The sequence below is a fragment of the Oncorhynchus tshawytscha genome, linkage group LG04 (assembly GCF_018296145.1).
Source record: "Oncorhynchus tshawytscha isolate Ot180627B linkage group LG04, Otsh_v2.0, whole genome shotgun sequence".
In the NCBI taxonomy this organism is placed as follows: Eukaryota; Metazoa; Chordata; class Actinopteri; order Salmoniformes; family Salmonidae; genus Oncorhynchus; species Oncorhynchus tshawytscha.
In genome coordinates, this window is record NC_056432.1 from 38414270 (window position 1) to 38438262 (window position 23993).

Sequence of the window (23993 nt, forward strand, 5' to 3'; positions counted from 1 at the left end):
TCCTGGCTGAGTCCAAAATGGTACCCTCTTCTGTTTATAGTGCACTACTTTTGACCAGGGCCCATAAGGCTCTGGTCAAAAGTCGTTTGCTATATAGGGAAAGGGGTGCCATTTGGGACGGACCCCTCTCTTTTTCAATTCCACTTGTCATCATCATGAAGGGTCCTGTACCAACGTACGGCTCGGCTTCCTCCCTGGCCCTAGATGAGGTGCATTACTCAAAGTGACTGATGACTCACTCTTCAGGGACTGGGGAGCCATGCAAAGTGGCCTATTGGGCCACGACGCCACAGAGAGAGCGGAGGCAGCGTGGGGCTTAATAAATGCACACATTAACATGCTCCATTAGCTTCACCTTTATTTGCTTGTACTCTCCTACCTGCCTGTCCAACTGGGTTTTTGTCCATTTTTTAAGGCGACGCATAGGCACATGTTATGGGCAGAGAATGGAGACATTCATCACATTGGTACCGAAGAGTGAAAGCTGTACGTTATGGACTACAATTGGCTGCACATACCAAGCTATGATTTAATGTTTCATCTTTCCCTTTTAGCCTCTCTCTTTCTCAAATAAAGAAATGTATACAGTTCAATTAAACAAACATTTACATGACTAAATGACATCTTTCAAGTGCTTGTTTTACTCATGAGCTCAAGAGAATGAGGGATACTAAGATATAAACTGGACAACCATATTTTCTCCCTGTGGCATTCAAAATTAATGCTATGTTGAAACCATTACAATAGTTCCTGCCAGAGACAGTCAGTGACATCCCACCTGCAGATCGAATGGACAAATGACCCGAGGGGGCTTAGGAGAGCTCACAAATCTTTCCAAAATGGCACTCTATTCGCTATATACAGTAGTGAGACTACTTTTGTCCAGAGTCTTATGGGTCTTGGTCAAAAGTAGTCTCACTATAATGGGAAAGGGGGCACAGCCACAGTCTGTCCCTGTGGGGTGTTATTGAGGCTAACTAGAAGGTACAGTGGCCGGGCGGGGGAGCGATGTCATCCTCAAGTGGGTGAGATGTATTGCACAGCACGGACATGACCGCATTCCCACACCATCTTGGCAGAGCCAAGGAGAAAACACCTGGCATCCAGAACTTCAGCAAAGAACATTTCGAATGTAGGTCTTTAAATTCACAAGTTGTTGTAGGAATGTGGGTGTACAAAACAGGTGGCTCTAGCTTTGAAATACAAACAGATCTTTTTTTTTTTTGTTAGACCAACACCAACTCAAACTCCACACATCAACACTTTACCTATTTGAAGTAAGCTAGACTAAATGAATCAAGACTACATTGAGAATAAACCCACATTGCGAGAGATCAAAGCTGGAATATCACCTGCGAGGTCACAGTGGAAATGATCAGCCTGATCTTGCCACCTAAATGATTCGTGTAGAGAGTGCTAGATAATCTGTGGTGCTCGCTGGGTCCATCTGCCAGAGACCTCCGTATTTATAACGTTTTTAACTCATGAGGCTAAAACAGGTGAGGAAGGGTGAACAAGTAGCATTGTTCAGCTGATAAAGAATGGTAAGGCTTGATGATGAAAGATGAGGAAGTAGAGAGCGACTGACATACAGATAGATGGTCATGAGATCTGCTCTCACCTGGACTCTCCCTGATTTATCACCATGCACATCTCCCATGAAGTGTCCTCAGTGATCGCACCATGGGGAACCAGCAGGCTGACTCCTGCAAGACACAACAAGAGTCAACAACGATAACAACAAAACACTAAAGATATCTTTGAGATGCCTGTATATACTGTAGTTGAGCATAACACGGATTCCTTCTATACTGAACACAAATATAAACGGAACAGGCAACAATTAGAAAACGATATTAAGTTACAGTTCATATAAGGAAAGCATTCAATTGAAAGAAGGAAATGAGGCCCTAATCTATGGATTTCACATGACTGGGTAGGGGGCAGCCATGGATGGGCCTGGGAGGGCATAGGGCCACCCACTTGAGAGAAAGGACCAGCCACTGGGGAGCCAGGCCCTGCCAATCAGAATTTGTTTTCCCCCCACAAAAGGGCTTTATTACAGACAGAAATATTCTTCAGTTTCATCAGCTATACAGGTGGCTGGTCTCAGACGATCCCGCAGATGATGTAGCCGGATGTGGAAGTCCTGGACTTCCATGGTTACACATTGTATGCGGTTGAGGCCGGTTGGATGCCACATTCTCTAAAACAATGTTGGAGGTGGCTTATGGTAGAGAAATGAATATTCAATTCTCTGGCAACAGCTCTGGTGGAAATTCCTGCAGTCAGCATGCCAATTACACACTCCCTCAAAACTTGAGACATCTGTGGGATTGTGTTGTATGACAAAACAGCACTTTTTAGAGTGGCCTTTTAATGTCCACAGCACAAGGTGCACTTGTGTAATGATCATGCTGTTTAATCAGCTTCTTGATATGGCACACTTGTCAGGTGGATTGATTATCTTCATATGGCTGCAGGGGCAGTATTGAGTAGCTTGGATGAAAAGGTGCCCATTGTAAACAGCTAGCTCCTCAGTCTCAGTTGCTAATATATGCATATTATTATTAGTATTGAATAGAAAACACAAAAGTTTCCAAAACTGTCAAAATATTGTCTGTGAGTATAACAGAACTGATATTGCAGGCGAAACCCTGAGGAAAATCAAAACAGGAAGTGGCTTCTATTTTGAAAACTCCATGTTCCATAGCCTCCCTTTGCTGGATTTAAAGGGATATGAACCAGATTCCTTTTCCTATCGCTTCCTCAAGGTGTCAACAGTCTTCAGACATAGTTTCAGGCTTTTATTTTGAAAAATGAGCCAGAACGATAACATCGCGTCAAGTGGTCACATGAGTTTTGCTCGCGCCATTGCTTTTCCCTCTCCTACTGTGAAAGACATTTGCGGTTGATATATTATCGATTATATATTTTGAAAACAACCTGAGGATTGATTATAAAACATGTTTCTGTGGACATTATGGAAACTATTTGGAATTTTCGTCTGCGTTGTCGTGACCGCTCTTTCCTGTGGATTTCTGAACATAACGCAACAAACAAACGTAGGTATTTTGGATATAGAAATAATCTTTATGGAACAAAAGGAACATTTGTTGTGTAACTGGGAGTCTCGTGAGTGAAAACATCTGAAGATCATCAAAGGTAAACAATTAATTTGATTGCTTTTCTGATTTTCGTGACCAAGCTTCCTGATGCTAAGTGTACTTACTGTTCTGTCGTGCGATCGATAAACTTACACAAACGCTTGGATTACTTTCGCTGTAAAGCATAATTTCAAAATCTGACACGACAGGTGGATTAACAAAAGGCTAAACTGTGTTGTCCTATATTGCACTTGTGATTTCATGAATATAAATATTCGTAGTAATATTTATTGAATGTAGCGCTATGCTATTCAGCGGTTGTTGATGACACTTATCCCGATAGGGAGATTGCAGCCATAACAGAGGTACAAGCAAATTTGTGCACACATTTTTCGTGCTTATGGAAAATTTCTGGGCTCTTTTATTTCAGCTCATGAAACACGGGAACAACACTTTACATGTGCCTTGCTAAAGTATTCTGACCCCTTGGAGTTCTTCAGATTTTATTGTGTTACAAAGTGGGATTAAAATGGATTTAATGGTCATGTTTTGTCAAGAATCTATAAATAAAATGAACATCCTTATTTCCTTATTATACATCCTTATTAACTAAAATATACTAAAATATAGTGTAGTTGTCGCATAAGTATTCACCCCCTTTATTAAGGCAAGCCTAATTAGTTTAGAAGTAAACATTAGCTATAAGCAAATCACATAAATTACATGGGGTTGACATGATTTTTGAATTAACCCTTCCTCTGTCCCCCATACATAAAACATCTGTAAGGTCCCTCAGTCAAGTATTGAATTTTAAGCACAGATTCAACTACAAAGACCAGGGAGTTTTTAGAATGCCTCAAAGAAGGGCAGTGATTGGTAGATGTGTAACAATAACAAATCAGGTATTAAATATCTCTTTAAGCATGGTCAAGTAAATAATTATGCTGCAGTGCTTGAGGCGTCCCTACAGATCCGGGTTTAATCCCAGGCTGTGTCACTACCATCTGTGACCCGGGAGTCCCATAGGGCAGCGCACAATTTGCCCACCGTCGTCCGGGCTAGGGGAGGGTTTGGCTGCGGGGGACTTTAGTTGGCTCATCGCACTCTAGCGACTCCTTTGTGGCGGGTCGGGCACCTGCAGGCTGCTTCGGTCGTCAGTTGAACGGTGTTTCCTCCGACACAACAGTGCGGCTGGCTTCCGGGTTAAGCGGGCGGGTGTTAAGAAGTGCGGTTTGGCGGGTCATGTTTCAGAGGATGAATGACTCGACCTTCGCCTCTCCCGAGTCCGTTGGGAAGTTGCAGCGATGAGACAAGATCGTAATTGGATCGCAATTGAATATCACAAAATACATCCCAGACACATCAAAGACACAGTCGTCCTTCTGAACTGACCTGTAGGACAGGAATGAAACTGCTCAGGGATGTTACCTCGAGGCCAATGGTGATTTTAAAGGGTTCAATGGCTGTGAAAACTGAGGATGGATCAAAATGATTGTAGTGACTCACAATAATGACCTAAATGACAGAGTGAAAAGAAGAATATAAATAAATATACAGAATAAAAATATTCCAAAACATGCATCTTGTATGAAAAAGGCACTATAGGAATACTGAGAGAAAAAATAACACAGCAAATGAATACACTTTTTGCCTTGTGTTTAGGGCAAATCCCAAACACCACATCACCGAGTAACTGCCTCCTTATTTTCAAGCATGGTGGTGGATGCATCATGGTATGGGTATGCTTGACATCAGCAAATACTTGGGAGTTTTTCAGGATAAAAAGAAACGGGATGGAGCTAAGCACAGGCAAAATAAGAGGAAAACCTGCTTCAGTCTGCTTTACACCAGAGACTGGGACAGGAATTCACCTTTCATCAGGACAACAACCTAAGGCCATATCTACAGTGCCTTCTGAAATTATTCAGACCCATTGACTTTTTTCACATTTTGATACGTTACAGCCTTATTCTAAAATGGGTTATATGGCACCCAATAATGACAAAGCGAAAACAGGTTTTTAGAAATGTTTGCAAATGTATTAAAAATACATTTGCATAAGTATTCAGACCCTTTGCTATGAGACTCAAAATTGAGCTCTGGTGCTTCCTGTTGCCATTGATCATCCTTGAGATGTTTCTACAACTTGATTGGAGTCCCCCTGTGGTAAATTCAATTGATTGGACATGATTTGGAAAGGCACGCACCTGTCTATATAAAGTCCCACAGTTGGCAGTACATGTCAGAAAAAAAAACAAGCCATGAGGTTGAAGGAATTGTCCGTAGCGCTCCGAGATAGGATTGTGTCGAGGCACATATCTGGAGCATTGGAGATCCCCAAGAACACAGTGACCTCAATCATTATTAAATGGAAGAAGTTTGGAACCACCAAGAGCAATCAGGGGAGAAGGGCCTTGGTCAGGGAGGTGATGGTCACTCTGACTCCGATGGTCACAGAGTTCTAATTCCTCTGTGGAGATGGGAGAACCTTCCAGAAGGACAACCATCTCTGCAGAACTCCACCAATCAGGTCTTTATGGTAGAGAGGCCAGACGGAAGCCACTCCTCAGTAAAAGGCACATGACAGTCCGCTTGGAGTTTGCCAAATGTCACCTAAAGACTCAGACCATGAGAAACAAGATTATCTGGTCTGATGAAACCAAGATTGAACTCTTTGCCTGATTGCCAAGCGTAACATCTGGAGGAAACCTGGCCCCATCCCTATGGTGAAGCGTGGTGGTGGCACCATCATGCTGGGTAATGTTTTTCAGCAGCAGGGACTGGGAGACTAGTCAGGATCGAGGCAAAGATGAACGGAGAAAAGTACAGAGACATCATTGATGAAAACCCGCTCCGGAACACTCAGAACCTCAGATTGAGGCAAAGGTTCACCTTCCAACAGGACAATGACCCTAAGAACACAGCCAAGACAACTCTGAATGTCCTTGAGTGGCCCAGCTAGAGCCCGGACTCAAACCCGATCGAACATCTCTGGAGAGACCTGAAAATAGCTGTGCAGCAACGCTCCCCATCCAACCTGGCAGAGCTTGAGAGGATCTGCAGAGAGAAATGGGAGAAACTCCCCAAATGCAGGTGTGTCAAGCTTGTAACATCATACCAAAGAAGACTTGATGCTGTAATCACTGTCAAAGGTCCTTCAACAAAGTACTGAGTAAAGGGTCTGAATACTTATGTAAATGTCATATTTAAGGTTTTAAATGTTTTATAAATTAGCAAACATTTCTAAAAACCTGTTTTCATTATGGGGTATTGTGTGTAGATTGATGAGGAAAAAAACACAAATTAGTCAATTTTACAATAATGGTGTAACGTAACAAAATGTTGAAATAGTCAAGGGGTCTGAATACTTTCCGAAGGCACTGTACACTGGAGTTGCTTACCAAGAAGACAGTGACTGTTCCTGAGTGGCCACGTTACAGTTTTGACTTGCTGCAAATCTGCTGCAAATCTATCCCCAACATCTTTAAAGAGCTTGAAGAATAATGGGCAAATATTTTATCATCCAGGTGGGCAAAGCTGTTAGAGGCTTACCCAATAAGACTCACAGCTGTAATCGATGCCAAAGGTGTTTCTAAAATGTATTGACTCAGGGAGCTGAATACTTATGTAAAAACTATATTTTGTTTTTTTATTAATAAAAAATATATATATATTACATTTTTCTTACACGTTGACAGACTATTTTGTGTAGATTGTTGGGGGAAAAAAATACAACTAATCCCACTTTGTAACACAATAAAATGTGAAGAAATCCAAGGGGTTTGAATACTTTTGCAAGGTACTGTATATCTGTGACTGTGTTGACCTATACTGGTGAAAGACGTCAGTGCAGTACTAGACATTCAATATTGCGCATCAGCACAACCACACAGCTTCATAGTACCATTCATATATTGGAAACAATACCACTTACAATGCCTAAAAACCCTGTCTGAAACCTTACAAAGGGTTAGCGAAGCCTGGGGTACAGCAGCTGTAGATGAGATTCCATGTCTGCCTGTCGATAAAACAGCAATGGAAGTGTTTTGTCATCCCCCTGTCTGTCATCTCCCCTCTTGCAAATCAAGCAGTTAGCGTTCACCTGCCACACTGTCAGATGTTTCACTGGGGGGTTGGCTGCGCAGGAGCCCTCCAGGACCTCTTCAATCCCCAGAGTGACAGGGAACAACATCCTTAGCCCAGAGGATTATGCTCGCACCACCAGAGTTTGATCATCATCAGTTCACGTCCCACAGGACTGACTGATGTCTGAGCTTGTACTGAACGTTGTCGGTCTGCGTGTGTGCGCACACATGTTCATGTGCGTTTACACTTGTGCTTCAGCGTGTAGGACATGTATTCATCCTGAAAGAAGAGACTGGCAGTTAGCCAAGTGTTGGCCATGTATGGTCGTCTGTTCAGCATCGTTTAACGACATTGTAGATGTGAGAGTGGTCCACTTGACCGCTGTGACTCTCTCCACTCACACACACAACCATCAGACTGAAGGAGCCTGATTTTCCTGTGCCTTTCCATCAGTGCCTCTCCAACAAAGCCGAGGGCCCTACACACACTAGGGACCGGGAGAGAGATGTCAAAGCTACAGTTCACATGGAACTGTTGACCCCTGACAACTGTGGCAGTCCTCATAGCAAACTCATCTACTCCCTCCACTTGTAGTCATTGTCTATGATAAGAGGCCTGACCCCCGTTTGCCTGGGAGGGCTGGTGGGAATGTAGAGGAATAACAAACAGCTATACTAGCTTCCTGTACTTGACCTACCTGGGAAACAACATTAATGAATCCTACTGTACTGTAGCAACATGCATTAGACTCTAGAGAGATTAAAGGGACCTGGTCTGAGTCCAAAATGGCACCTCACTGTTTTCATAGTGCACTACCTTTGACCAGGGCCCATTGACAATAGGGTGCCATTTGAGATGTGTCCCTGGTTTCACTAACCAAGACATTCACTTAGACTACCTCTACTTGTAATTAGTCAAGAGTGTGCATGTTTTTGCAAAACTGAGAACTTTATTTTCCATTAGAATAGAATAAAACATGCTAGAATGAGATATTAGCACAGAGTAGCCATCATCAGAGAACAGTCTACCCATCTCTCTTCATTAAACCCATGTACTGTACTTTACCAGTATTTGGCAGCACAAACTGTTTAATTCAGCTTTAAACACAGCTTCAAGTGTAATTCAGTCTTTAAACACATTGAACTCACCAGTATTTGGCACCACCAACCGGCCGCCCAGATGCCCAAACACGCCCGTGGTTCTCATCTGATCTTTAGTGGGGGTGAGGGGGGGCCCGTTGGGGGTGAGCAGGCCCTTCTTGGTACTCCGTCTCTCCACAGTGCTGTTGCTGTAGTCTCGGTTCAGCCCCCTGGGGAAGGTCTCGGGCGGATGGCCTTTGGGAGCGTGGTACTCAGCGCGGTCGGCCACACCTAGTGAAACCATAAAGGAGCTCTGAACTTTGACCTTGTTGTCTGGTAGGGGGTCAAAGAGCTCTTTATTGTCTATGGAGTCCTTGAAGCAGATGGGGCTGCTATAAGTCCGGCCCACTGTCAGTTCTGGCTGCAGAGAGGAGTTGAGAAGCAGTGGGCTCCCTAGAGAGATGGAGTGGAACACACAGCCACAAAGTCATGCCGTCATCTAAATACCCTAGCTCTCTTTGCTGGAGCCATTGGCTGAAGTGAAGTCCACTGAGCAGGGAGCACACTCTGTCAACTGATGGAAAACAGGCTTTTAGTGTGAATAACATGTCAGGGTATGTGACTAACACAGAGTTACGGTACAGGTAAATAACCTGGATAAAAGATACTGTAGCTATCCAGGTCAGGGCTGAGTCATAGTCACTGGTCAGAGGTAGATTTAATTACCAAGCATACACAGCTTGATTGCCATAATCCATCTGTTGGAGTCAGTTCCTCTCTGTACACAAAGTCATCCTCCTGGAGGACACAGTCCTTCTCTGTCTGTGGTCACAGCACAGCGCTGGGGTTGTGTGTGTGTGTGTGTGTGTACGTGTGTGCGTGCTTGTGTGTGTAGCTGGGAAGGTGCTAAGGAGGTCTGGGTGACCGTCCTGTAAATGAGGGTCCTTCAGCTCTCATAATCAACTCAACCGTCCAAGGAGGTGGTCTTCATCCACAGCCATTAGACGCCTGACCATACTGCCAAACACCGCATGCATCTATCTGGCACATCCAGACATTAGGGCCCCAGGACTCCATGTGCCAAGATAACGGAGGAGTCACAAAGTCATTGCTGCCCAGCTGCTGCCTGGCGAGGGGCATAAGGCAGGAGGCTAATGTTTTATTTTTAGGGGAATCGTTAATTGCTGGGGGGCTTGATTTGTGTCATGCTTTCAGGGTGTGTTTGTTTCTACTGAAAGACTAACTAGAGGGTATTGTTCAATCAAGGGCTTCTCCTTGTAACTTCATCGTCTAGTCTAGTCCCGGGAAAATGCGTAACAGGATGAAAGTATACAATTGAACCATTTTGAAATCTATTGCACTTCAATCAAACACATGAAAGGATATCATGGGAAATGTTACATTTGACGGAACTGAGCAGTGTGAAATATTACTGATCAGTGGTGATTTGCTACTGATTGCAGTAGACATAGTAGCGGACTATTGAGAAAATTCATATAGATCACGCAGAAAGAAAAAAAATCCAGTGGCCATTGGCCAAACTTTCAATCTGGCATGCATACTTTTTTTCTTCTTCTCAGCGCAGTGGAAATGGTAGAGCAAAACGGAATTGAAGAGGAGGTGGGAAGACAGAAGTTAATGAAATGGACCTCACGTTGAATACCTTGAGGGATAGGTTTGGAATTGGACCTCTGATTAAAAAAAGAAAAGAAAAAAGAAAATGGCTCATGGCCAGCAGTAATGCAGAGACAGAGTCAGGCCTAAAGATTCATTCACCACTCCGCCTTCGCTCCTGCCACATGAGGGGGTGTGTCTAAAGCATTTAAGGGACTTAAAATGGATTAAAAAGGCATGAAAAGCTAATAATTTCTTATGAAGAACACACTTGAGAAAAGCTGTTTTTCTATCTCTGTGTATTGCCGTATATTATTGTGATGATGAAAAATCAAGCTGAATAAGGTCGACTGGGGGGGAACAGTCAGGAAAAATATTATATTTTTTGCTATTCATTTGTGTTTCTTTCCTTCCCTTCTGTAAAAGAAGGATCCAGACGGGAAATGGGAAAGCGTATAATATGAGCTATATTTCTTCTGCTCCATTAGCAAGCTGATGGAGAGGGGAATGGGATGGAGTGATGGTGGCCGGTGGAGGGCACAGCAGGCGGCTCCTGAAAAGCTGGCCTATTTAAATAGGATTGATAGCCTGCCGGATGTAGCGCTCCACAGTCCCCCATCTTTCCCTTCCCGCCCTGCGCGTGGTGAGGGGCTAGGCATGAGTGTCAACCCAGGCCTTGGGAGCAGTGGATGTAGTGGGCTCAGCATGGCTCCGGCAGGGCTTTTCACAGTGGTGTCACATCCAGCCAGGATTTATCACCCGCTTCTGCAATGGCTATCGCTTGTGCTAACCCAGAAGTGTCATTGACAGTAATAGGAAGGATGCCTGGGACAAGCCACAGCCCCAGACACTGTTATGAACAGAAGTTATTGCTGTGCACAACAAAAATGCAATTGATGTTCAGTGTTCCATGCTTTTCACATTTATCCATCAGTGGATTTGGCTGGGGCTATCTGACGGCAGGGAAGGGGGATTGGTTGCTTGACAGTCATGCGTGTGTGTGGTCTGCGGCCAGGTGGACACAGGATGTGTCTGTCAAAGATTGATTACCTATCTCGGCAATAACAGAAGAACTGGTCTGTCAAAATAGAAGGACAGATCCTTTCAGCGCTTATGAGAATATACATTTGAGGCAGATGTGCAGGGTTTGCACAGTGCCGCCTCAATGCAAACACATGCAATCAATCACCAGCAGAAGCAGCCTGTCAAAAGGGTCCTTGAAAAATCCTGCCTACCGTTTGGCCTTGTGGGCACCTGGCATGTCTCCATAAAGTGAAAGGCAGCGCTAGGTCACCTTGTCTGGTGGTCTTGAAGGTGAAAGACTGGAAGCCCCCGGTGAGCGCGGATGAGTCGATGACGTCAACGCCGTAGTTACTCTGGCTCCTCCTGTACAGCATGACGGCCACCACAAGGACAGCCACAACTATGACTCCCGACCCCAGCCCAGAGTAGAGAGCCACGTCGTTGGAGCCGTCCATACCTGGTACACACACAGACCAGCACAGAAACAACAGTCTCAATGGATTTTTGCTAAGTGTAAACAATAACATGCACGAAGTTCAAATAAGGTACAGTACAGAGACACTGAAGAGGAAAATGTGAGAATGGTGATGGTAGTGATTATTTTGTGGTGACATTCTGAGGCATCTAAAATAGTAATTAAAATACACAGTATTGTATTTGACTAGGAGCTTTTGGAGAGAAGTGAATTCATTTGAAAGCACAGTGTAGAGCACTTTGATGACTGTCCATCCCAAGACACAGTTCAACTGCTCATCCAACAGGCTCATCTTCCTATGCTACATTATGCAGCACACAGAGGACTAGATGAGCATGCAGAATCTCGCCTCTACACTGCAGTTACACAAGACATTCATAAAGCTGTTAACAGTGAGAGTGAGAGGGGTATAACTGCCTTCAGACCCACTAGTCTATATCCAATAAGCCTAATGGTACATATTAAACTACATAGTATGGCCCAATGGTCAATGTCTGACAGTGACAGGAAATGATCCGAAGCAAATTAATTTAGAGTAGCCCCGTTAGTATGATCACTCACCAGATGTCTGTCTCCCCCTTCTAGAACTCTCCACTGAATTGTTTGACCCAGAATGCATTGCAAACCAGGCACAGTGAGTGAGCCTGTCTGTCAGTCTAATGAAGTCTCATTACAATCACTGCTGAGGCTCCAGTCCAGGTAGCACCTGAATCATTTCAGGAGGTGTCAGGCAGTATGCAAGGGGAAGAGAGTGTCTGAGCTGAGACCCACCAGGGGAATACAAGTGAGGATACACTGCAAATTGGTCAAATTAGCTTGTTTGCATAATTACACTGCATTAATCCCTTACAATATAGCATATGTTCAGTTGTCACAACCGATCAATCTCTCGACTCAATCCGAGAAGAAGAGCACGTTGTGATGTCACGCTCGTGAAGCGTGAACAGCTGACTGATAGAATGGTAGAACCTGGTTATAGTAAAAATAGATCCTATTCAATTACTCTAATTAGTCTAATTCCTAATTCTACGGTTATAGTTCTGTTCAGAACCTGACTACAAGGGTTTTGGATGGGTGTGATGGTTGTATAAAATGCAGGGAAATTAAAGTTAACTAATAGGTAGATGTCAAAAAAAAAAAGCTTCTCATAAAAAAAAAAGAAGCTGTTAAATATTCTGATTCTGGTTTCCTGAACTTTCACAAATGAGGTAGACAAGCTACCCTGTTTGAAGAGTTGGGGGTTGAAAATAAAAGAAATGCAGAAAGGAAGGACTCACTTTGAGGTTTAACATCATGCAGCAGCTTTCCATCTGCAAAGACAGACACAGAATGAGACAGAAAAGAGAGAGAGAGAGAGAGAGAGAGACAGAGGGGATTAAACGCCAGCCCTGGATGTGTCCCAAATGGCACCCTATTCCCTTTATAGTGGACTACTTCCCTACAAAAGTAGTGCCCTATAAGGGGGGAGTTGCCATTTGGGACGCATGCAGAGCGAGGTGATTAAACGCCAGCCCTGTGTGAGTGAGGTATCCTACTAGTGCACTTCTTTCTGACTCAAATCATGTGGAGAGGCCCTACCACTGAGATATGCCAATACAGATACAGACTGCCCAGATAATGATGCATGGCTTCATTACCAGACTCAGTATCCACATGGATAGAAGTGGCCAAGGGAGAGACTGGCAAATGGGTCTGAAAAATACCATGATTATCTCTCTCCTTAACAAAGAGAAAAATTTCAAATATTTTCAGAAATTGTATTTTTACCAATGGAAAATTGGAGCTTACCAATACTTCTACCAGACTAGGCCAAAATACCAGTCCTACTTTTTAAAACATGCTGATGCCTCTTTCTTTTATCCAATTCAGGGACTGTATGTGTGTAAGATTTCCCTTTAGTCAGGTAATTACTGTCACAGTTTGTGACCCTTAATATTACACCATGGACCCCATTTTGACAACGCAAGCGTGACTCTAGTTTGCAGTAGATCAGACCATGTGTTACTCAATATTTATTTCAAAACCTCTCATTGCGCAACATTCATGAGTTTATCCCTAAATTATGCAAATGTGAAATGAAGCATCACAGGTACGGTTAATACACTGTGATCAGTTACTAAATTGCTTTGACAACCATAGTCAAAACATTCAAACTGTGGTCAATACACTCTCCATGTCTTCGGTGATCGCTACAGTATATTCTCCTGTGACACGGGGCACGTTTCGCCTGAACACCCCAGGAGGGATTACCATAGTGCTATCATGCATCGAGTGCTCCAGCAATGTGGACTTCGTCCCAGTGTGTTTATTTGTCCAGAAAATCCCTCTGTGGCCAGCTGTTCAGATGTGTTGATGAGAAGTCATGTTATGATGGGTGTAATGGAGATACGGCTTAATGGAGATGATAGTCGAGGTTAAGATGGCAATGTAGAAAAGAAAGAAATCCTTCAGAGAAAAGAGTAAGGGACTTACTCTGGGTACACATTCCTCCAGTGCAGTTCTCGGTGGCATTGCTGGGCCCCTCACACATAATGCCCCTGTGCCTGGGCGGTGGGTTATTGCACTCCCTTCTACGCTGTCTTTCACACTGCACACTGCACGCCGTCCACTCACTCCACTTTTCCCAGCCACCGTCAACTGTGGGGGAGGAAATGGAACAAGGAACACACAGACAGACAGAAGGTGAGGCGATGGTCCCTCTCAAAGAACATTTAAGTCCACATTAACCCTCAGGTCCTCCTCACATAATGGGATCAATTGTCTCTCTCTCTTTCTGCAGAATGTGAAATGAAATCCCCCGATTTAACCACGCACGTTAAAACTCAGGTTCCTCGGTCGCCTGTGTCATTTGATCTAGGAGGAACCCATATGGTGCCAAAAAGAGATTTCTTGGAAGCACTTTTTTCGGCAACCTTAAGCAGTCTCTCCGCACAAGCTCTGAAGAAGAAGATTTCTTTTGTAGGACTCCATGAGTTCTATAAGCTCTTTGTTCTATAACCCCTCTGTGTGCATACATATTGTGCTCTCTCTCCATATAGCTTTTTCCCTACCAGATCCAGTCTCCCCCTTGACCTGGGAGGAAACAGTTTAGAATTGTCTGTGAAAATTCAGTTACATGAATTAGAATTGAGAACTACTACAAACTATTGTCTGGTGCAGGAATAGACACAGAAAATACATTGGCCTAACATCATTTCTAACCTTTAGACATATAGTGTAAGTTATCACACCCGGTCTCAGTGATGGAAATTCCGTTGGCCTCTATTGAGTTGCATCTTATTTGTGGAACAATCTTCAATATGTTTTTAAATGTGATGTTTTGGTGCCTCTAGGGCAATTCAGAAAGCTGATTGAGGACCTTATTATGGATGAATAACTCCCTGATAAAATGACATTTAATCCAAGCACCAAATACATTTAATAATTCCCATTTAATCCGAGTAATAATTCCCTGTTTTAGGCCAGTTAGGATCACCACTTTATTTTAAGAATGTGAAATGTCAGAATAATAGTATAGAGAATTATTTATTTCAGCTTGTATTTCTTTCATCACATTCCCAGTGGGTCAGAAGTTTAAATTGTATTTTAACTTGGGTCAAACGTTTCGGGTAGCCTTCCACAAGCTTCCCACAATAAGTTGGGTGAATTTTGACCCATTCCTCCTGACACAGCATGTGTAACTGAGACAGGTTTGTAGGCCTACTTGCTCGCACACGGTTTTCAGTTCTGCCCACACATTTTCTATAGGATTGAGGTCAGGGCTTTGTGATGTCCACTCCAATACCTTGACTTTGTTGTCCTTAAGCCATTTTGCCACAACTTTGGAAGTATGCTTGGGGTCATTGTCCATTTGGAGACCCATTTGCGACCAAGCTTTAACTTCCTGACTGCGATGTTGCTTCAATATATCCACATAATTTTCTGTCCTCATGATGCCATCTATTTTGTGAAGTGCACCAGTCGCTCCTGCAGCAAAGCACCCCCATAACATGATGCTGCCACCCCCCGTGCTTTACAGTTGGGATGGTGTTCTTCGGCTTGCAAGCCTCCCCCTTTTTCCTCCAAACATAACAATGGTCATTATGGCCAAACAGTTCTATTTTTGTTTCATCAGACCAGAGGACATTTCTCCAAAAGGAATGATCTTTGTCGCCATGTGCAGTTGCAAACGGTAGTCTGGCTTTTTTTATGGCGGATTTGAAGCAGTGGCTTCTTCCTCGCTGAGCGGTCTTTCAGGTTATGTCGATATAGGACTAGTTTTGCTGTGGATATAGATACTTTGTAACTGTTTCCTCCAGCATATTCACAAGGTCCTTTGCTGTTGTTCTGGGATTGATTTGCACTTTTAGCACCAAAGTACGTTCATCTCTAAGAGACAGAATGCGTCTCCTTCCTGAGCGGTATGACGGCTGCGTGGTCCCATGGTATTTATACTTGTGTACCGTTGTTTGTACCGATGAACAGGCGTTTGGAAATTGCTCCCAAGGATGAACCAGACTTTTTCTGAGGTCTTCCCATGATGTCAAGCAAAGAGGCACTGAGTTTGAAGGTAGGCGTTGAAATACATCCACAGGTACACCTCCAATTGACTCAAATTATGTCAATTAGCCTATCAGAAGCTTATAAAGCTATGACATCATTTTCTGGAATTTTACAAGCTGTTTAAAGGCACAGTCAACTTAGTGTATGTAAACTTCTGACCCACTGGAATTGTGACACAGTGAATTATAGTTGAAATAATCTGTCTGTGAACAATTTTTGGACAAATTACTTGCGTTATGCACACAGTAGATGTCCTAACTGACTTGCCAAAAACTATAGTTTGCTAAGAAATTTGTAGTGGTTGAAAAAAATAGTTTTGATGACTCCAACCTAAGTGTATGTAAACTTACGACTTTCCATGGCAGGCATGCAGCAGCATACAACATATATGAATTACAAAGGCTATAGGACTCGCACACAATATAATAAAGTTGTCATAGTCTTGCATAACCAGATGTTGTATTCACGTTTACTCTGCACGTAGATACCTGCATGGCAAGCCTACTATATTCATAAAGTCATAAAGTTGAGCATGCTATATGTACTGTATGTCCTTGCAAGTCAAATTGCTTTGCCCTTTGAGATATGCCCAATAGATAAGAGTATATTATTGCCTGGTGAAACCGACTGACCTCTGCGAGAAGAGAAACAGAATGTGATCTCGCAAGATCATGATGGTTGAACGAGGCTGTCTATTCACCAGCTCTACGGTACTTCATGAGGCAGAAGGGCTTACTTGGACAGAGCGCATTACAGGTGATCTTCTGCACAGACATGCCCTGGCAGAAAGCTCCTCCGTTGAGCGGGGCAGGGTTGGTACAGGTACGGGAGCGTTTCTGGACACCCCGACCACAGGGCACGTTACAAGGAGACCACTCTGTCCACAGCGACCATCCACCGTTCACTACCGAGAGAGAGAGAGATAGGGGTGAGAGAGCGAGAGACAGACAGACCGAGAGACAGAGAGTGAGAGACGGATGGAGAGAGAGATGGATAGAGAGAGAGATGGATAGCGAAAGAAAGATGGGTGAGAGAGAGCGGGACGAAGAGAGGGAAACTTAATTTAAACTAATCTAATCTCCCACAGAGTTAACTATATAGACAACAGTTTAGAGGTATTAATGACTAGCAATGTTCCATGACTATAAGCTTGAAAATACTGAGTACAGTACATCAAATGTGGAAAATGTGAATTACTCTTCCGTTAATTGTCAGTTCAATTGTCAAAGCTCTTTGAATCAAAGAGAAAAAAACTAAGAACAAAATTGATAAGAGGAATCCATTCAAATAGGCCATTGCACATTAATACAGTCGGGCAGATGAAGTCAGAATGAATGAGAGGTTCTCTTACTAAGTAGTCAACCACTTTGTGGTCTGATTTGTTTGGTCTGTGATTTGTATGAGTGGAGACAAAAAGTTTTCTACCAAATGCTACCAAAGCTTGTGAGCCGCCGCATTGCTCCAAGGCCTCTGGCGAATGCATAATTCATAAGCAACATGTCTTTAAATGAGATTAAGAAACAATAGCACATTCCCTTTCATAGCATTTCATAAATACAGAGGCAGTGAATTAACTCCTTGAATAATACATTTATCTTTCACTCATGCTGCCAAACATACCCTCATAAAACTGATCATCCTACCGATCCTCGACTTCGGCGATGTCATCTTCAAAATAGCCTCCAATACCCAACTCAATAAATTGGATGCAGTCTATCACAGTACTTTCAGTTTTGTCACCAAAGCCCCATTTACTACCCACCACTGCAACCTGTATGCTCTCGTTGGCTGGCCTTCGCTTCATACTCATCGCCAAATCCACTGGCTCCAGGTCATCTACAAGTCTCTGCTTGGTAAAGTCCCCCCTTATCTCAGCTCGCTGGTCACCATAGCAGCACCCAACTGTAGCACGCGCTCCAGCAGGTAAACCAATTGTAAACCACAATTGTAAATGAGAACTTGTTCTCAACTTGCCTACCTGGTTAAATAAAGGTGAAATAAAAAAATAAAAATCGAACATCTTTTCTTAAACAAAAACACAGAGATGGGTCTCATTCATTTGTGTGGGGGCATGAAACACACAGCAACTTGATCTGAGGCGCACCTTAAACACTTTGGGCTGGTTCGCTAGCACAGATTAAGCCTACTGTCGCACAAAACATCTTCAATGAAGATTCTCCATTATCTGTGTCTGGGAAACGAGGTCTACATTAGACAAACACAGTCAGCTAATGGGTGAAGCCGCGACCGGAGCCTTACCAAAAACAACCACAGTGGCTGTGGCACTCCGTCTCTTGGCCACAATGTTGCTGGCCAGGCACGTGTAGTTTCCCGAGTCGGACAGTCGTGCCTCGTTAATGATGAGATTGTGGTCAGCTCGGGTGTCAATGTTGTCATCCGTCAGGGAGCTCACTAGCTCTTCGTTCTTCAACCACTCCACCTGCCCAGAGTGAGAGAGTTATTACAGACTTATTATAGCACACAACCTATACAACCAAACCACATCACCCAATCACGTGACCACAGCCATTAGGCAGTCAGAGGAGGGCCATCCCCATTACCAGCAACACAGACACAGAGAGGAAAACGAATTATGAATTACAAACTTAGTGATGCTTTACTGCTCATACCCTGGTATATGGAGCTGCATCGCTGCTTTTGCAAATTGCATTCACACTGGAAGAAATGATGGATTTATAGGGTGCAAAACAAACGCATGGAGTGTTTTCGAACTGGAAAAAACGTGCACACTTATGGCACTGCACTGGGCGCACACAAACACACCCCCATACTCACAAAATGTTTTCATGGATAGGCCTACTGTATTCACTGCAGCAGGGCTACTCTAAACTACCACCAATCTGATGTCATTGAAGACTATACATTTATGACCTAGAAAGAGTAGAACTGGGAATAGCCTGTATTCCCTTCACTTTAAACAAGCCTTGGAAAACACATTCATTGGATTCTGGATTCCAAGGTGCAATTAAAAGATACCCTTTAGCAGGGTGGCATCAGAGGCAAGCAGTTAATGTACTAAAGCTAAAAGATAAGGGGGAAAAGACTGGGAATTTACTCGAATGTTCCATGATTAAAACAATGTATCACTGGATGAGAGCCGACTGGATGACGCGACAGTGGCGGTGGCAGAAGAGTATTTTCCTCATGTATTTATTTCAATTTGATCAGGGGAAATTTGCAAGTTGAAAGAGGCAATTAAAGAGTGGCACAATCTGCCTGGCCCTCACTGCTGATCTGTAGCACTTGCTCTACATTCCCGGGCTGTCGCCTGCCGCTGCTAACAGCCTTAGGGTAATGATGAAAAGATACGCCCGGCAGAAGGAAGAAGAGAAACTGTGGCGGGACAAATTAGCCCTGTAAGTGTGTGGCGGAGGATGTGAGAGATGAATTACCTAATTGGCACATTTGTTTCAATTAGGATGCGGTTATCAGTGTTACAGGCTTGACAGACAGCAGGTTTCCAGGGCCCCCACACAGACACAAGGGGGTCCTGTGATTTCATTATGATGAAGATTGAGCCAATGGAGTGATGGTCATATTCTTCAGGTTGAGGCTGTGTGTATCTGTGGGGGTCTGGGGCTTGGGAGGACTGTGGGCAAGGGAGGACCTCTAATCTCCTGGAGCGGAGAGGAGCCAGAGGCTTGGGTGGGTGACAGTAAAGTCTTATGTCTGTAATGTATTTTCGTTGTGTGTTTGGACCCCAGAAAGATTAGCTGTCGCCATGTCAAACTGAGATAAAGATACACTATATGACCAATAGTATGTGGACACCTGCTCATCGAACATCTCTTTCCAAAATCACGGCTTTAATATGGAGTTGGTCCCCCCCTTTTCTGCTTTCCACTAGATGTTGGAACATTGCTGTGGGGACTTGTTTCCATTCAGCCACGAGAGCATTCGTGAGGTCGGGCACAGATGTTGGGCAATTAGGCATGGCTCACAGTCGGAGTAATAATTAATTCCAAAGGTGTTCGATTGGGTTGAGGTCAGGGCTCTGTGCAGTCAAGTTCTTCCACACCGATCTCGACAAAGCATTTCTGTATGGGCCTTGCTTTGTGCATGGGGGCAATGTCATGCTGAAACAGGAAAGGGCCTTCCATAAACTGTTCCCACAAAGTTGGAAGCACAGAATCATCTAGAATGTCATTGAATGTCATCCCTTCACTGGAACTAAGCGGGCTAGCCTGAACCATGAAAAACAGCCCCAGAACATTATTCCTCATCCACCAAACTTTACAGTTGACAATGCATTGGGGCAGGTAGCGTTCTCCTGGCATCCGCCAAACCTAGAATCGTCCATCAGCCTGCCAGGTGGTGAAGCGTGATTCATCACTCCAGAGAACGCGTTTAAACTGCTCCAGCATCCAATGGCAGCGAGTTTTACACCACTCCTGCTGACACTTGGCATTGCCCATGGTGATCTTAGGCTTGTGTGGGCTGCTCGGCCATGGAAACCCATTTCACTAAGCTCCAAATGAACAGTTCTTATGCGGACGTTGCTTCCAGAGGCAGTTTGGAACTCGGTAGTGAGTGTTGCAACCGAGGACAGATCATGTTTTACGCGCTACACGCTTCAGCACTAGGCGGTTGCGTTCTGTGAGCTTGTGTGGCCTACCGCTTCGTGCCTGAACCGTTGTTGCACCTAGACGTTTCCACTTCACAATAACAGCACTTACAGTTGACCAGGGCAGCTCTAGCCGGGCAGAGGTTTGACAAACTGACTCGTTGGAAAGGTGGCATTCTATGACGGTGCCACGTTGAAAGTTACTGAGGTCTTCAGTAAGGCCATTCTACTACCAATGTTTGTCTATGGAGATTGCATGGTGGTGTGCTCGATTTTAAACACCTGTCAGCAACGGATGTGGCTGAAATAGCCGAATCCACTAATCTGAAAGGGGTGTACACATACTTTTGTATATATAGCGTAGATACAATCAGAGACCTGGGTGGGTGGGTGACAAGTAAGGCTTCCTCATGCTTCCAATCCAAAACAGTTTGTGTATATTATGACAACAATTTGTGAAAAAAAAGTCATTTTCGTCTTTGGCAAGAGTTTTTTTCGGCTGTTTGTGCACACACATTTTTTTCTTGAGGCAAGCTACATTTTGGTAGCAGAAGTCTACGCTGCTTCATCGGTGATTGGTCAACAGTAAAGATTATTCAATTATGTTTGTTGTCGTTCAATGAGAGATTACTCATTTTCATGCACATTTTTTCAATTGAGAAATAGTGCACCAAAAATGATAAATTCATTACATATTTCTTGACCTATCTTATATCAATTCAGACTATTTTTGAGGAAGTGTAAACTGGTTACGGCATCTCAACAGAGACAAACAGGACTATTGCAATTTTTTTCTCATTTTTCAAGCAGCCTTTTTTAGGGAGTATGCGAGGCACAGACGTTAGGAGCAATCCGAACCTAGCACGCAGACGCCTTTAGAGACATATGGGTGGGTGACACTCAGCAGCATAGCTGTGGAAGTGTTGATAAATGTATTGCATTGGCTCTGAGAGTGTGCAGCTTTTCTTTTCTGGGTGACACTACCGCACGACTGGGTCTTTGTTCCCTACTCTCCTGTGGAGTTACTGTAGTTTCAAGGTGACACACTCTAAAGTGCTTAAGCAGGTAATAGCACTCTAAAGTTTTTAAACAGGTAAGAGCATAGAAATGCTGAGTCATCGAGTCATGGCTGATTCTCTGAGGATTTCACAGGGTGTGTCCAAATGGCACCGTACTTCCTATATAGTGAACTGCTTTTGTCCAGATCCCTATGGGCCCTAGTCAAAAGAAATGCACTACATTAGTCGTCAAATAGTAGGAAATAGTAGGGCTGGGAATGGCCAGGGACCTCACAAAATGATATTATCACGATACTTCGGTGCCGATACGATATGTATTGCGATTCTCATGATTCTATATGTATTGGGATTCCATACTGTGATTTTATTACGATTCAATGTTCACTATATGGCTGAGAAATCAAATGTAAAAAGTGCTGAAAACAAATTGGCTCTGTATTTTAAAAGAACATGGAGAACAAGCTATGAATGAGTTAAGGTGCAGGTATAGCCAACTAGCGTAAAAATAATATTGCAATATTGTCAAAACGATACAATATATCGTCAACAATAATATCCCAATATGTAACTGTATACATTTTTCCCCCCAATCACTAGGAAATAGGATGCCATTTGGGACACACACAGAGTTCGTAGTGCTCCCCTTCAGCCAACAGTGCTGAGGAGCCATGGAAGGTCCGTAGATGCCAGTGGCGTAGCCGGTGACAGTGTGGGTGGGGTAACTTTTTAAATTGTTGTATATCTGATCAAGACAATTACATGGATTAAACGACTCTGAAAGACAAGCCCCAGGGACAGGAAGATAACGTGGGGGCTTACTGAAGACTGTGTTGGATGCCACCATCAAATGTGTTAGTAATCCACGAGCACGCACACACAGATTGAGCCAAATCAAAGGCTTTGAACTTGCCTCTGTGTGTTCATGTCTGTGTGAACCTGACATACATACAGACAGGGGAGGGCTGTGATGGAGCTATCGCCACCGCTGCTGTGGTCACCAGCCAGGAGGTTAATCAAAAAAGATAAGGGAACACAAAGTGGGGTTGTGTAGCTGGCCTGCCTCCAAGTTGCATCCCAAATGCTACCTCTTCTCACCTGAGCAATGTGGCTGCAGCACATTCCTATTCCACCTAGATCTGTCTTATCTTAAGGAAATAAATAGAGGGAGCAGGGAGAGCTCTTCACTACACTGCCTGACCAAGCTTGGGAATGTAATTGCTTGGCTCATCATTTGCCGCCTTGGATGCAGGGCCGGCTCCAGGCATAAGCGACATAAGCAGCCGCTTACAGCCCCCAGCTGCTAGGGGGCCCGACCAAAATCTCTCTTAGGGCCCCCAAAAGGCTAGATCCGGCCCTGCTTGGAGGAACTGTGAGGAAACAACAGAGGGAGCAGGGCTAGGGAATTAGAAGCATGAGGGCACATAAGGCTGAATGTGTGGGGGTGCTGCTATATGCTAACTTATATAGCTAAGTATAATATAATATAGTTAAGTATAGAGTACCTTTCCCAAACATGAATTCAACGGAGTACATAAATACTCCCCATCAAGGTGGCTAACATTGAATTCTTTATACGCCCAAAAAGTAGCAATTCACCCATTTATAATTACTCCCTTTGATTGATGTGAACAGTAAAGTTTGTGTATTGTGGGAGAAACTAACATGAAAGGAATGCAATTACATGTGGAAGGTAATATCCATTTTGTTTTCCACAATGGAATAACACTGAGTTTAACAAGCTAAGTTTAGTTCCTTTTCTACAGTTTCACTTAAATAGGCTAAATTAATCAAAAGCAGTAATGAAAATAGCATGTAGTACAAATACTCGCACAGCAGCACGCCAGTGTGCTTTTCTTTTTTTTTAATCCAATGTGTTTTTTTCACCATTTGTGTCCAATTACATTTGAAACACTCACCCTGTGCGAGTTCGTCCCAAATGGTACCCTATTCCCTATATAGTGCATCATGGGCCCTGGTCAAAAGTAGTACACTATATAGGGAATAGGGGACGGAGCCCTGTAATTTTTCAGTATTTATTTGTGTCATAGAAATTGGAACCCAGGCTGAGTCAGTTCAATGTGTTTCATCTCACATTAAGGCGTGGGCTCCTGAGTGGCGCAGCGGTCTAAGGTACTGCATCGTAGTGATGTGGCGTCACTACAGCCTGGGGTTCTTTTCAACGTCAAAAAACCCCAAACATCTCATCTGTTTTTTGGTTGAAATCTGATTGAACTACTGACCCGTGATCAAAATGCTACTCAATTAATAGACATCAAACTATATTAACATGTGCATAGTGCTCATGGGCCATGTACCCATTGCATATACTGTAAGAAACTAGAAGCATTACAATTATTAAAATTGGAGCGATGTTCTTTTTCAGCAATTAACATCAACAAAAGATAGGTGCATCCAACAACAACATTGTCATTATAACAAATCATAGTGTGTAGTGTATGCCTA

General features: G+C 43.6%; 1 protein-coding gene across 3 annotated transcripts in view; it reads right to left on the minus strand.

Annotated features, from left to right (window-relative positions):
• LOC112248683 (netrin receptor UNC5D-like) overlaps positions 1-23993 on the minus strand; it is a 215583-nt gene that overhangs the window by 16618 nt on the left and 174972 nt on the right. The window contains exons 5-11 of one of the 3 annotated variants that reach the window (XM_024417919.1): positions 18186-18366; positions 16663-16830; positions 13857-14021; positions 12662-12694; positions 11181-11366; positions 8342-8563; positions 1622-1706 (exon numbers count right to left, since the gene is read on the minus strand). In XM_024417919.1, coding sequence (XP_024273687.1) covers positions 1622-1706; positions 8342-8563; positions 11181-11366; positions 12662-12694; positions 13857-14021; positions 16663-16830; positions 18186-18366 — 1040 coding nt within the window. Of the gene's footprint in view, positions 1-1621; positions 1707-8341; positions 8726-11180; positions 11367-12661; positions 12695-13856; positions 14022-16662; positions 16831-18185; positions 18367-23993 lie in introns of all 3 variants that reach the window. The other 2 variants (XM_024417917.1, XM_024417918.1) reach the window with 2 other exon arrangements.